Source organism: Mustela erminea, chromosome 2, assembly GCF_009829155.1.
Source record: "Mustela erminea isolate mMusErm1 chromosome 2, mMusErm1.Pri, whole genome shotgun sequence".
Taxonomy (NCBI): domain Eukaryota; kingdom Metazoa; phylum Chordata; class Mammalia; order Carnivora; family Mustelidae; genus Mustela; species Mustela erminea.
The window spans coordinates 158,833,750-158,849,519 of record NC_045615.1 but is presented as its reverse complement, the minus strand read 5'-3'; the positions used below and the strand labels follow the sequence as shown (position 1 = coordinate 158,849,519).

At 44.1% G+C, this 15,770-nt stretch overlaps 1 protein-coding gene across 2 annotated transcripts in view; it reads left to right on the top strand.

Moving 5' to 3' along the window:
• The first annotated feature begins 11,240 nt into the window (after positions 1–11,240).
• The window catches only part of SDAD1 (SDA1 domain containing 1), a 28,531-nt gene continuing 24,001 nt past the window's right edge, over positions 11,241–15,770 (top strand). Inside the window, exons 1-3 of one of the 2 annotated variants that reach the window (XM_032334607.1) lie at positions 11,241–11,475; positions 13,643–13,747; positions 14,209–14,307. In XM_032334607.1, coding sequence (XP_032190498.1) covers positions 11,386–11,475; positions 13,643–13,747; positions 14,209–14,307 — 294 coding nt within the window. In that variant the 5' untranslated portion in view covers positions 11,241–11,385. Of the gene's footprint in view, positions 11,476–13,642; positions 13,748–14,137; positions 14,308–15,770 lie in introns of those variants that run through there. The other variant, XM_032334608.1, reaches the window with a different exon arrangement.

Sequence of the window (15,770 nt, the reverse complement as noted above, 5' to 3'; positions counted from 1 at the left end):
CTCTCTCTCCTTCTCCCGCTGCCCCTCCCCCTGCTCATGCTCTCTCTTTCTCTAAAATAAATAAATCTTTTTTTAAAAGCTTGCTATATGAATAAAGAAATTTCATTCTTTAAATATAGTATTTTATTATACTGTTTCAAGTTGACTGTTTTCATAAAGAATTCACTTTGCTATAGAAAGGATGGGGGGTTGCTGGTATTTCCATCTTGAGGGGACAAAGCCTGGCCTCTCCCATCTGTGTAGAGCTCAGGACCCATTAGGCTCAAGCCTTTCTTAACCATCAGACACACTGAAATTCCTCCAGAGGAGGAACTGAACACCAAAATCTGTAATTATGAGAGAAATGTCAAAAATAAAACACATACCAGGAAATAAGTTTTGTTACTTAAAATTGTGATCAATCATTTCCATAAATTACCAGCAGCAGAACTGACCTCAAAGCAGATCGATATCTCTGGCCTGGAGCCTTGGATGAGGACCAGATTGGCATAGGAGTTTTTGTGGAATGGAAATTAAAGCAAGAGTGAGCTCAATTTCTCTGAAAAATAAAGAAACAGGAATTGTCTCTGGCAGCTGGGGAGGGTGTTGGGGATTCTGGAACAGCTAAAAGAGAGGCAGGGGGCCGAGATGGGAAGGGGCATAGCAAGCTGGAGTAAAGGTAGAGACGGGCCGCGGGAGGTTCCCTGGCTCAGGATGACCTGCTCTAAAACGTTGCCGTGCAAGGTTCCATGTTGAATGTGAGCCTTCCTGGGACTCTGGAAATACCGGGAAAGCTTTTGGATTTCTCACTGGTGGATAGAGGCTTTCGTCACCCTACGCGGATGCTGAAGGTGACTCCAGAAGGCTAGAGCATTTGGGGGCCACTCGGGTTATGTGGCGGCCACGGAGGTGTGCTGCTCAGAGCAAGAAAGACCCTGCCCTTCAGCGACAAGCAGGCCGGTTAGCCGCAGCCTGGCTCCTGTCCGGTTTCGGGCCATGTTCTTACTGGGCAGCTTCCAGCCAACGACTGAGTACAGAAAGAGCCCTAGGGCCTGGCCATGTTTGCCAAAGGCAGGATTCCCCTCCTGGGCAGTCTTTACCGGGGAGCTCCCCACCGGGTCAACTAAGACTTTGTTAGATCTGCCTCACAGTCTGAGGCTATCTCTGCCCAGTTCTGCTGCCCCCCTGTTTTATTTTTGTGAGGGTTACCTCCCGTAAACCTCTGGTACGTCCGATTCTACCTCTATGCCTGCTTCTCAGAGAACCCAAATGACACAGGTTACATACACTTTTCATTTTGATCACTAAGTGTTAGCTGCATTATTTTTATCATTCTTTTTTTATTATTATTTATTTACTTGACAGACAGAGATCACAAGTAGGCAGAGAGGTAGAGAGAGAGGGGGAAGCAGACTCCCTGCTGAGCAGAGAACCCGATGCGGGGCTCGATCCCACGACCCTGGGATCATGACCTCAGCCAAAGGCAGAGGCTTTAACCCACTGAGCCACCCATGCCCCCTTTTATTATTCTCTCCTACATCCCCAAACACAGACTTTTAACACCGGGAGGAAGCTTACAGACGAAAGTACAAGGAAGATTCTGGAAAGGAAGTGATGTTACCTGTCTGCCACACACTGGCCGAGTAGTTCTGGCAAGTCTCCTGGCCTCTCCAAGTAGCAGTTTACTCCTCTGTGAACTAAAGCATGAGGAACTAGGACCTCTAAAGTGTCTTGCAAAGCATTCAGTGTTCACTCTTCTCTCCAGTGCACCATAGTTTTGACTTAATGGCTACCTGATGGCTTCACCTGGCCACATTTTACAATGATGCTCCCAGCGCTCTTTAACTATGTTTATATTCAAAAATAAACTGCTGGGGGGCGCCTGGGTGGCTCAGTGGGTTAAAGCCTCTGCCTTCGGCTCAGGTCATGATCCCAGTGTCCTGGGATCGAGCCCCGCATCGGGCTCTCTGCTCTGCGGAGAGTCTGCTCCCTCCTCTCTCTGTCTGCCTGCCTCTCTGCCTGCTTGTGATCCCTGTCTGTCAAATAAATAAATAAATCTTTTTAAAAAAATAAATAAATAAACTTCTGTAGGGAACTAATCTAGGACTGCCAAAATGCGAGAAGACTACTTCTCTGGTCTTGGGCTATTTTAGCTTATTTTGATAGCAATGAGATAGAAATTAGAAAAGAATTTCTAAGGATTTCATTATTTCTTAATCTCCTATCAAATACAATGCTAAGTAATGTCCAGGTTCTTTCTATATTGCTCCATTCCTCTGCCTGAAAGTGAGAGTTTCCAACCATTCAGTGACTTTCTGTGGGTCTCTCAGGTCGAGGAGGGGGGTTCAGACAACAGAGGGGATGCTATTCCTTTTGTGGGTTTTTTTTGTTGTTAAGATTTTATTTATTTGCCAGAAAGAGAGAGAGAGAGAGAGCGAGTACACACAAGCAGGCAGAGAGGCAGGCAGAGGCAGCGAGAGAAGCAGGTTCTGTGCCAAGCAAGGAGCCCGATGCAGGACTCAATCCCAAGACCCCGGGATCATGACCTGAGCCGAAAGCAGCGGCTTAACCCACTGAGCCACCCAGGCGTCCCGATGCTATTCCTTTTGTAACTAAGAAGAACATTCTGCGGAAGGTAGAAGTTCACAGCTCTCCCTAGAGCATCCTTGGTGTAATCTGAGACCAGCCCCCTTCACGCCGACGTCAGGGAGAGACCAGTGCATGAGGCAGGCTACTCCAGGTTGGTAGGTAGCAGTTTTAGTAAATAAAGGGAACTTACACACTAGGTTTGTCTTGGGCAGCAGCAGGATGAATGGATCCCCACTAGCCCACCAAATCCTAAAAGTTTATAAAGAGGCCTTGATTGAGTTCTGTCCCATATACTGTGCAGGTGTTCTCAACATCACACCATTATCTCAAGGCTACGTCCTTGGAGCAGCCTCCCAGAGCTGGAAAAGCAAGCGAAACCCACATCGGAATGTGGACAGGGGGTGAGGAGCCTCCGATCTCCCAGGTCCAGCTCACAGGTCCACTGGCAGTCTTATCTTTCAATGACCTTCCTCAATAGGAAAGGAGAAAAGTGTTCTCATCACTTTGATTTATTTCCTAAAATAAATGTGATCCTTGAGGTTGCAGGTCCTTGAGAATATCTCACCACAACCTTCATATCATTTGGGCCACAGAGAGGCCCTATGTTTTTTCCTAATATTGAGAGAAAGAAGAAAAAAAAAAAAGCAAGGATAATTTATCAGCAAAGAAAGAGAATTTATACATGTGACATCTTCTCTCCCCTTCTAGCAACTTGTCTTCTTGAATGGGACCCCAAAATGTTTGTATACTTTGCTAAAACAAAACAAACAAAAAATTAGCCATAGTCTATTTTATTTCTCATGTTGCGCTCACTTTGGCAGCACATATATTTTATTTCTCATGCGATAGAAGAATTATATAGTGGTATTAGAACATCTTGGGTCCAAGATGGGAATTTTCTGAATGGGTTCCTCTGACAGTGAAAATCAGGAAGACCCAGACTCAACCACATTAATAGTCTTTACATTTTCTAAATTAATCCAGCAGTAACAGCAGATCTTACAGAATAAGGCAATGAACTGCATTGATTTTATCTGGCACACCCAAGATATCTGGCAAAAGGATAAGAGCCAGCTTCTGCTTCTGTACCCTTTATGAGATTAAATATTGATATAATGCGCTGCAGTTTTATCTTCAAAGGAGCTATTCTCACTATCACAAAATCACTGAGTATCTTCCAAATCCAACTGAAATGTTATCACCCTTTGAAGTCTGAAGTATAAAGACATAAAAAGGAAAGTCACTAAACCGATCTTGAGGAATATTTTGACGTAAGAACTTGGCTGTGGTTGTTTCAGAGAAAAAAAAATTATATTAACCTTGAAAAGAAATTTGCCGTTACGTTTGCCCTTGGTCATTTTGGCAAATGGTAAAGTTTTCTTGTTTAAAAAAATGCATGAGCTCCCTCCAGTGGCTAATCTAATAGTTCTTAAAAACAAGATATTTTAATTAGAAAAGGACTAAACACATGCCTGGCTTTTCTAAACATGATTGCTATTACTGGTTTCTAAAAGAGAGACAATAATTAGAATTCACGTGTTAGCCACTTACTGATCTTGAAGTAAATTTTGCCTGCGGATGTCTAAGATATTTTTTAAGTTGTTACTTTAGTAAATCAAATCGCTCAACTAAAGAGGCGGAAGACACAAGAGACCGTGTATTTATTCATTCAACAAATATTAACTGATGACTTACTATGTGCCACATATTGCCGTGAGTGTGGAGGATCGAACAGTGAACAAAACAAAGTCGCCGTCGTCATACTCTAGTGGCAGACAGTGAGAGACAACGGAGCTGGTGAATACACACTAGGACAGAGGCTTACAAGAGCAATGGAGAACAACAGAGCAGAAGAAGGAGGTGGGGAGTGGCAGGCAGAGTGGGAAGTCCGGGAAGGCCTCGCTAGCAAGGGGTCTCTTGAGCAGACCCGTGAGGAGAGCGAGGGAGCGAGGGTTGGGGTGCTTATGCCAGAGGAGGCGCTTGTGATGAGCCCTGGGTGTGAGACACAAGTGAGGAATCACGGAATTCTATAGCTGAAACCAGTATTTCACTATATGTCACCTAACTAGAATTTAAATAAAAACTTGAAATTATTAATTAATTAATTAATTTAAAAAGCAAATGTATTTCTAACAGAATTTTAAAAATCTCTTTAAAAATAGATTTGAAGAATCTTTTTAAAAAGCTGGGAGGTGCACCTGGATGGCTCAGTTGGTTGAACATCTGACTCTTGATTTCTTGGTTTCAGCTCAGGTCATGATCTCAGGGTCATTAAGCCCTGTGTTGGGCTCCACGCTCAGCAGGGAGTGTGCTTGAAATTCTCTCTTTCTCTCTCTCTCTACCTATGCCCCACCTGTCATGTGCTCTTTCTCTCTCTCTCTCTCTCTCTCTCTCTCAAAATAAATAAATCTTCAAGGAAAAAAAAAAAAAGGAAACAGCAAGTGGAAAGGCCCTGAGGCTTGACACATTGAAGACAGGAGGCTATTATGTCTGGACGGAGTGGACAAAGGGAAGTGTGATGGGAGACAAGAGAGGGAGTGTGGGGTTAGATTATGTCTGCCCTTCTCTGCCACTCAAGGACATTAGCTTTATTTATTTTTTTTTTATTTTTTTTGTTTATTTTCAGCGTAACAGTGTTCATTGTTTTTGCACCACACCAGTGCTCCATGCAATCCATGCCCTCTATAATACCCACCACCTGGTTCCCCGACCTCCCACCCACCCCCCCCGCCGCTTCAAACCCCTCAGATTGTTTTTCAGAGTCCATAGTCTCTCATGGTTCACCTCCCCTTCCAATTTCCCCCAACCCCCTTCTCCTCTCCATCTCCCCTTGTCCTCCATGTTATTTGTTATGCTCCACAAGTAAGTGAAACCATATGATAATTGACTCTCTCTGCTTGACTTATTTCACTCAGCATCATCTCTTCCAGTCCCGTCCATGTTGCTACAGAAGTTGGGTATTCGTCCTTTCTGATGGAGGCATAATACTCCATAGTGTATATGGACCACATTTTTCTTATCCATTCGTCCGTTGAAGGGCATCTTGGTTCTTTCCACAGATCTATCTATGAAAGACCCACAGCAAATATCATCCTCAATGGGAAAAAGCTTGCAGCCTTCCCGTTGAGATCAGGAACACGACAAGGATGCCCACTCTCACCACTCTTGTTCAACATAGTATTAGAAGTCCTAGCAACAGCAATCAGACAACAAAGAGAAATAAAAGGTATCCAAATTGGGAATGAAGAAGTCAAACTCTCTCTCTTCGCAGATGACATGATTCTTTATATGGAAAAACCAAAAGACTCCACCCCCAAACTACTAGAACTCATACAACAATTCAGCAACATGGCAGGATACAAAGTCAAGGACATTAGCTTTAAATCTGAGTGAGGGGGCACCTGGGTGGCTCAGTGTGTTAAGCCTCTGCCTTCAGCTCGGGTCATGATCTCAGGGTCTTGAGCCCCACATCGGGTTCTCTGCTCAGCAGGGAGCCTGCTTCCCCCTCTCTCTCTGCCTGCCTCTCTGCCTACTTGTGATCTCTCTCTGTCTAAACAAAATCTTAAAAAAAAATAAATCTGAGTGAGGACAGAAGCTGGGGGGGGTATCTTGATCCATTTAAGGGTCCCTCCAACCACCGCTATAAGGACACATATAATGGGGGGGGCAAAGGAAGAAGCAGAGACCAGTTAAATGTCAGTTACCAAACATATTTCCAGGAGGGAGAGACCAACTGTATCCAATGCTGCAGATAAGATAAAAGGATGAAAATTGACCATTGAATTTAGCAACATCAGGGTGACTGGTGATCTTGATGAAAACAGTTTTAGTGGAATGGTGGAAGCAAAGGACTGGTTGGCAGTTTCTTAAAAAGTTAAATAAAACCTATCATATGATCCAACCATCCACTCCTAGGCATTCCCCAAGAGAAATGCAAATGTATGCCTGCATAAAGACTAACACAAATATTGATTGCCAGAACCTGGGAATAATTCAAACAGTCAACAGGTAAATGGGCAAACAAATTGCATTATACACATATGATAGAATATTACTAAAGAATTAAAGGAATGACTATTGATATACATACACAGCACAGATGCATTTCAAAATTATTATGCCAGGGGCACCTGAGGGGCTCAGTCGGTTAAGCATCTGCCTGCAGCTCTGGTCATGATCCCAGGGTCTTGGAATCGAGTTTCATGTCCAACTCCCAGGGAGTCTGCTTCTCAGTCTCCCTCTGTCTGCCACTCCCTCCACTTGTGCTCATTGTCTCTCTCAAGTAAATCAATAAAATCTAAAAAGAAAAAAACAAAAACAAAACCCCAAAATCTTTCATTAAAAAAATTATTATACTAAATGAAAGAAGTCCGACACAAAAGAATAATGTATGGGGCGCCTCGGTGGCTCAGTCAGTGAAGCCTCTGCCTTTGGCTCAGGTCGTGATCCCAGAGAGCCCCGTGTAGGGCTCCCTGCTCGGAGGGGAGTCCACTTCTCACTCTGCTCCTTGCATCCACTCCTTTTGGCTCTCTTTCTCTTTCTTTCCCTGTCTCAAAAAGATAAATAAAAACTTTTAAAAAAAGAGAGAGAGAGAAAAAATGCCTGATTCCATTCATATAACATTTCTACAAATGCAATCTATGGTGACAGAAAGAAAATTGCATGTTTGGGGACAATGGAGCACAAGGAAACTTGGGATAATGGATATATTCATTATCTTGATGGTGATAATGATTTTTTTTTTAAGATTTTACTTATTTATTTGACAGAGAGAGATCACAAGGAGGCAGAGAGGCAGGCAGAGAGAGAGAGAGAGAAGCAGGCTCCCCGCTGAGCAGAGAGCCCGATATAGGGCTCGATCCCAGGACCCTGAGATCATGACCTGAGCTGAAGGCAGAGGCTTTAACCCACTGAGCCACCCAGGCGCCCCAGTGATAATGATTTTGTGGGTGCGTACACATATCAAAACTCATCAAGTTGTACACTTTATGGCCAATATCTTGCACACTAATTACCTCTTAATAAATCTGTAAAACAAATACATGTTCATAAAAAAACAAAGGGTAGGATCCTCTGTGGAAGCAGAGGTATTGGCCTTAGATGGGCTCAAAAAATACCACATCAAACCAATAGTACATCAAACCCATCATTCCCAGGTATTATTGTTTTATGTAAGGTTAAATAAGTAAAGAGAATATATTTCGCATCAGTTTAATGGAAAATTTCCATGGATCATCATATAGATCGTACCTCTAGTTACGAAGCTGGCATGAGAACTGGGTTTGTTCAACATTCTCCTTTTACAAAGAAGGAAATATTCCCTAAGGAGTCTCATGACGTTCTCTTACACAGATGAGACTAATGAACTTGGGAGGCTACCGCCTGTCTCAATCAAGTTATTATTTGTCGTCTATGTAGCCCCCTCCCATATCAAAACTACGCGCTTTCAAGACGCAACTGTATACCTGTCTTCATGAAACCTTTCCTTATCCTTCAAAACAAACACAATCTCTCCTTCCTTTAGCCAAAGCTTCATTGTACCGGGCCAAAACACCCCTTGGTAGGACTCTCCATCTCACAAACTTCTGACCAAGGAGATAAATGCATTAGTGCTGCATTGTTCGGAACTCTTGTAAGGCTACTTCAGCGGCAGCTGCACCCTTTCGCCTTCCCACATCTCCCTTCTTCCTACTGCTTGTAAGAAAGATTCAAGGGCTCAAGGCTGGCATTCAAGCTGCTGTCTGGAATATCACATTCCCGCAAAAGGCACCCCAAATAAAGATATGAGAAGAGGGTGCTTCTTATGCAATCAAAACTTAAACTAGCCCCTAGTCTGGGCGCCTGTAATACCGAGATTTTTACTCCAGTTGAACCCAGACGATCGGATCCGTATTAGAATTATTATAGGGTCTCTTCTGCAAAGGTAGAAAGGGGATTTTCTTTCCTAGAGTAACTCACTTCAGGTCAAAGTTATTTAGGGATCAGAAAAAGATGGAAAGTTCCTTTGCCAATTCAATATATATATTTCTATAGGTATTTCTAAATATAGAAATGAATATGGAGTTTTCTTGGTGTTGCTCTGGCTTATATACTTAAACATGGGGGGGCGCCTGGGTGGCTCAGTCAAGCAGCTGCTGGGCTCTTGATCGAGGGGTCCTGGGATGGAGCCCCTCATCGGGCTCCCTGCTCAGCGGGAAGCCTGCTTTTCCCTCTCCTGCTCCCCCTGCTTGTGCTCACTCTCTCTTTCTCTCTCTTTTTCTCTCTGTCAAAATAAGTAAATTTTAAATATATATATATACATATATATATTCAGTTAGTCACTCTCAGCCTTCGTTTTCTCTTGAGCAGACTTACACGCCCTCCTTAGACGAGCACAAAAACCCTCCCATCAGTAAGATTCCAGAACCTCCCCCCACTCATTTTTCTCAGCTCCTTCCGGGCTACACATCCCGTTCCCAACATTTAGTCACACCAAACCTCTGGCCATCCCTTAAATCCACCAGGCTTTTTCAAGCCTTTGTACCTCTATACAGGCTTTTTTCTGCGTGTGGAAAACCTTTCTTCCCCTCCTCCAGAAAAGCTCCTCTTCTTTAAGGATTTCAATCAAGTAGTACCATAACTACGGGACGTTCTGGTTCCTCTAGGCTGCGTTGTCCTTTCCATGGCTTCCACTGCTCTACTGTAAGAACATTTTTATTCATTTTAAAAGTGCTTATCTATTTGTCTCCCTTTTCAGTCTGTGAGTTCCCCAAGGGCAAATGCCCATGCCTCGTTTATTTTTGGATTCCTAGCACCTACCCTAGTTCCTGACATACAGGTGGCAAATAAAAGTTTGTGATATGGCCTGCCTGTTTTATTCATGTCATAGTTTTGTGATGGAAGAATCATAGTACATAAGCTTGTGATTTTGACGGGAATTCTATTAAATAATTTCAAAAAGTTTTTTTAATATATTTCATTTTGAGGATACTTTTTTCCTAATACAACCTATAGACTTTTTTTAAAAGATTTTATTTATTTGAGAGAGAGACAGTGAGAGAGAGCATGAGAGAGGAGAAGGTCAGAGGGAGAAGCAGACTCTCCGTGGAGCAAGGAACTCGATGTGGGACTCCGGGATCATGACCTGAGCTGAAGGCAGTCGCCTAACCAACTGAGCCACCCAGGCACTCTAGACTTATTTTTAATTTAAATCTATGAGTGGGTTTTTTTTAAAGTTTTTTTTTTAAATTTATTTACTCACGTAAATAATATCTACACCTAGCATGGGCCTTGAACTCATCACGCGGAGATCAAGAATCGCAGGCTCTACAGACTGAGCCAGCAAGATGCCCTTCTGAATAGGCTTAAAAAAAAAAAAAAAATATATATATATATATATATATATATATAAAAATATATATATATATATATATATTTTTTTTTTTTACTGCCTACATTTCCTTCTTAATAATGTCATAAGAACCTGACTCAACAATTAATAAACAGAACAGCCATTTTCCAAACCTAGTTGAGAAATTAATGGTGGTTTGCACACAGTCTTGATTTTGTCTGTGCTCAGGTGTGATTACAGTTACCTTGTTTTGGCTCATTCTATCCAGTTCTGTGATGACCTGAAGTGAAATGAAGTTGCTGTTTTGTGAATTTGATGTTTGTTTGTTTGTTTGTTAAAAATTTATTTATTTTAGTAATCTCTACCGAAAACGTGGGGCTTGAACTGACAACCCTGAGATCAAGTGTGGCATGCTCTGGCCTACTAAGGCAGCCGGGCGCACCTGAAATTGTTTCTCTTAAGCGAGAGGATACCACTGTCCCTCTACCAAGGCCGCATCCGTTACTAGGTGACCGCTGTGAGGCTCCTTTTTTTCTTTCTCATCTAGTTCCAGCCGAAACTGCACGGAAATCTTCAGCTCCCACACCAGTGTGTATGACTTTGGGCAGTCACTTTGCCCGACCTGCTTCCTCCTCTGCGCAGCGCAGATAATGACAGATCCTAATTTAGAGGGCTTTTCCGAGGATTAAGTGAGGAATGCAAGCCAAGCGCCTGAACGTTGCCTGGCCCGGAGGGAGCGACCTCGCGTATTTTTGCATGAACAACGCCTACGTCGTTCTGGATTCATTCACCACACTCGTTGTTGCACGCCGTGCAACTGCAGAAACGCGTTCTCTCCGAACGACCAGCAGCCGGCGCCCGAAGGGTCCCTATGAAGCTTATAACAAGGGCGGTCCTTTACATACTAATTAATTTGCATTTTAAAATCAGTCAGCACGATTCCATTTTATCCAGGCCACACCCCTTTTCCCTCGGGCGACCTTCGGTGGTTGAAACAACCAAAAACTAAACAAAAACGATTTAAAGTTACAGCAAAAAAGCATCACGCGACTCATCGCTCACCCCCTCCCCCCAAAATGGGATAGATGGTGCTCTCTACTCCCAGAGGAAAAAGCTTCTGTCCTTAGGCTGTGGGATTTAAAAAACGATTAATTCTTATCTATTTGTTTCACAGGAGTGTCAGAATGACGATATAAACTAATGTCTCTGCCGGTGGAGGGGGAATCAAAACTTCGTGTAAACCCCTAATCAGCAATTCGGCGGTGGGAGTAAATTTGACACTCCGAGGCTCCCGTAGGCTCTCCGGTTTCTGCCTTTTTTTTTTTTTTTTTTAAAGAGCCAACATGGCGCCGCCTACCGGGCGTCCCTGGCGCTGTTTCCGGTCATTCTCGGAAGCGGGAGTCCCCCACGCGGCCGACACGGTTGGCGGCTGCAGGCGGCGTGGGGTTTCTTGAGACGATTCGTGGCGGAGCCCGTCAGCCGCCGACATGTCCAGCAGAAACAATAACAAGCTGCCCAGCAACCTGCCGCAGTTGCAGAATCTGATAAAGCGGGACCCGCCAGCCTACGTGGAGGAGGTGGGAGTGCGGCGCGGCGCCGGGCCCGGGCAGGGGGAAGGCGTGGAGGGGAGCAGGGTCCTGGGTCGCCCCAGGTTCTTCGCTCGGGTCCGGGATCCCTCGGGAGGAGACAGGTTGAGGAGGGGACACGTCTCTGGTTTCGTTCCCCACGTCGTGGAAATTGCTGCCCGTCGCTGTTCTGAGTCCCTGCTGCCAAGGAAACACCCTTAGAGATTTTAGTTTATCGTCATTAGTATTATTTATTTGCTTTGGGGTTTCTCTCCCGATCTCATAGAGATGGAGGGACAAAGGCCCCCTCCCCATCTCCAACTTCCACGTAGATTTTCAGCCTTTTGCTTTCAGAGACCCCTAAGTGGAGTGAGTCGGGGACGCGGGGGGAGCCGGTGTCGTGAGCCCGCCGCCGGACGTCTGTGCGCCTCCGGACGCCAGATTCAAAGCCGGCCGTGGGGACAGTTAAGGAGCAGGGAGGGGTCCCAGTCTGGACGGATGTCTGTGCTCTAGAAGCAGCACCGACGAGCAGAGAGGACACTTGCTGAGCGGAAGGAAGCGGGGCCGCGGGGTGTCCGGAGAGAAGCAGTTTTCCAGGGAGCGTCGGGATGGCTGCGGTGCCCCGGCCCCTCCCGAGAGTCCTGAACTCCTCGGGTCTGGGGATTAGAGGGGAATAAGGGATGGCCTGGGAGTCCTGGACCTATGTGGTGACTGATGAACGTTAAGGGGCGTGATGATACCCGTTCTTAACTATCTCGAGGCACGTAGTGGCGGCTGGACTGTGGCTAGAGGGGGAAGAAGCGAGATAAGGATCTTGCCGGGAGCACACGGACGTCTGGGGCCCCTCCTCACTCCGGGCTGTGGTGGTGCGGGGTCAGGAGAGCAGGGTCGTATCTGAAGCTTGTAGGGGCTGTAGGTCTTTTTCTTGACTCCTGGTCTCGGAGAAAGGTGGAGGCCTAAGAGTTTTGTTGGGGGAAATCAAGAGTTTTGTTTTTTGACCATGCTAGTTCAAGATGTCTATTAACACAGATGCCAGGCAATTGGAGATCATGAATGCAGAGTGCACTGGGCCCGTTAGGGCTGCTAATACAAGTAGTCATTCTCAGGGTGCCTGCGTGGCTCAGTTAGCACCTGACTCTTGATTTTGGCTCAGGTCATGATCTTGGGGTCCTGGGATAGAGCTTTGTCATGGGCTCCTGTCTCAGCAGGGAGTCTGCTTGAAGAGTCTCTCCCTCGCCACTCTGCCCACTCATGCCCTCTGTCTCTTCCTTTTCTCTCTCTCTCTCTCTTTTTTTTAAATAAATATTTATTTATTTGACAGAGAGATAGAGAGATCACAAGTAGGCAGAGAGGCAGGCAGAGAGAGGGGGAAGCAGACTGCCTGCTGAGCAGAGAGCCCGATGTGGGGCTCAATCCCAGGACCCTGAAATCATGACCTGAGCCGAAGGCAGAGGCTTTAACCCACTGAGCCACCCAGGGGCCCCATCTCTGTCTCTTTCTAAAAATAAATAAATCTTTAAAAAAAAATACTCATTCTCACAGTGTCTCTCATACACTCACACAATTTAAACCTGTGCTCTGGGGCTGGAGAGTAGATATAGGGCATGAAACGGAGGCCTGGTGAGTTCCAACATTAGATTGCTGGGTTGTTAGAATTAAATATAATTAAATGAGATAATGTACATAATGACTTGGCATATAGCAAGTGTTGAATTAAGTGGAAGCTGTTATTATTTTTGTGTATTGCTTTTGCTGTTGACACATCCTATCTAGAACTCCAGGATAAAATCCTAATCATTATTTGAAGGAAGATGGGGATTTTGACTGGAGAATTTTATATAGTTGCAATATAATTTACTTATTCTGACTTATATTTTTCTGCTGCTGGGAGTGTTCTACATATTGAATATGAGTTTTTGATTCTTGCCTTAATGTGCTTTACACCACATCACCTACGTTTCTAATGATAAAGGAAAGGGTCTTTAGATTACCTATGATGTGCTCACATGTTTCAACACTTACTTTGAAGAAGGCCGGTAAGGAAAAAATGTTCCTTCAGTCTTTTGCCATACCTTTTTCTCCATGCCACTGTCAGACATGTCTACTAAGTAATTTCTCATTCTTTACTGGGAAAGCCATATAAGAGAAGATGACCAACTGAAATTTTATTTTCCTACAGTTTCTACAGCAGTATAATCACTACAAATCCAATGTGGAGATTTTCAAATTACAACCAAATAAACCCAGCAAAGAACTGGCAGAGCTGGTGATGTTTATGGCACAGGTAAGAGGATTTCTGAGTAAAACATAGACCAGTTGTTTTATACAGTTTGCAGACTATTTTTCCAGTAATACCCAACGTTATTCCAGTTAGAAATGGAAATTTAATTTAAAAATTTTTTTTTAAGTTTCCCTTTTTGCAAATTTTATTTTCTCCCTAAGCTGAATTAGAAGATTTTGCTGGAGCATTTCACAGAACCAACCAAAGCAAAACTTTGAGGCTGTTTGGTTTTTTTTGTCAAATTAATCATAAAAGCAGATTCTAATTCCGGTCACACATGTTTTACTAAGATTAGAAGAAATATGAAAGAAGTCAGGAAATTGGCATGTAGAATAGAAAAATGATTTGAAACTGTCTACTTCTGTGAAATAGCCTTTTACTCTCCTTTTGCAGAGCGTCATGTGTATGTGCATATGAATTATAGGAGAGAAAGAAACTTCAGAAGAAACTTTGCTTTGTTACAGATTGGTCACTGCTATCCAGAACATTTAAGTAATTTTCCTCAAGAGTTGAAAGATCTTCTCTCCTACAATCACACGGTCTTGGATCCAGATCTTCGAATGGTAGGTCTAGTATTTGGATTGATCTGTTGTGCTGTGTTTACATGTGCAAATAATATGTGTTTAAATGAGGACAGCCTCAGCTAAACATCTTCTTAAAATGTAAATCAGAATGTATCACCTGTTCCTTAAAATCTTTCTTGGCTTCTCATCTATACTTAGAATAAAACTCAAAATTACTAACATGGCCTGTAAGTCCCTATATGATCTGCTTCTTGCCAATGTTTTGATTTTGTTTGTTTGTTTGTTTGTTTTGGGTTTTTTTTTTCTTTTAAGATTTTATGTATTTATTTGACAGAGAGATCACAAGTAGACAGAGAGGCAGGCAGAGAGAGAGGAGGAAGCAGGCTCCCTGCTGAGCAGAGAGCCTGATGCGGGACTCGATCCCAGGACCCTGAGATCATGACCTGAGCCAAAGGCAGAGGTTTTAACCCACTGAGCCACCCAGGTGCCCCAAGATTTTATTTTTAATAAATAAAATTTTTAAAGATTTTATTTATTTATTTATCAGAGAGAGAGAGTGCGCGCACAAGCAGGCAGAGGCGGAGAGAGAAGCAGGCTCCCTGCTGAGCAGAGAGCCCGATGCAGGACTCAATCCCAGGACCCTGGGATCATGATGTGAGCCACAGGCAGCGGCTTAACTGACTGAGTCGCCCAGGCGTCCCAAGATTTTATTTTTAAGTAATCTCTGTACCCGGTGTGGGGTCCGAACTCACAACCCTGAGATCAAGAGTTGGATGCTCTACCAACTGAGCCGGCCAGGGGCGCCTGCCATAGTTTTGAGCTCATCTCCTTTTTTGCTACACTCCTCGCTCTCCGATCTTTCTATTCGTCCAGCATGCTAACCTGCCGGGATGTTCCTTTGAATACGTGTTTCCTTCTAGTCACTCAAATCTCTTATGCATTGAGAACCTAATTATAATTTACAGTTTTTACAGTCTTTATGAATTCATTTATTTTTAAATTTTAAGAGTTTGGGGGTGCCAGGGTGGCTCAGTGGGTTAAAGCCTCTGCCTTCCGCACAGGTCACGATCCCAGGGTCCTGGGATCGAGCCCCGCATTGGGCTCTCTGCTCTGCAGGGAGCCTGCTTCCCCCTCTCTCTCTGCCTGCCTCTCTACCTACTTGTGATCTCTGTGTGTCAAATAAGTATATAAATAAATCTTAAAAATATAAATAAATAAACAAACAAATAAATAAATAAATTTTAAGAGTTTGAATAAAATTCAGTTCGAATTGGGCAGTGCCAAACCAGAATTGATTAGGAGTACTCCTATAATGCTTGATTTTTGTAAATCTCCTCATTAACTGGCCAGCTTGAGCATTTAAATATCGTCGCTTTAGTGGTTGATATTCAGTCCTGGCTGAGATCCCCTTTACCAGCCCCGTGCTCCCGCCTCCCTCGCCTGGGGTGAACAGCTGTCCTTTCTCCGGTGCCTTGTCTCCGGCTAAGTGACAGCCCCAGCAT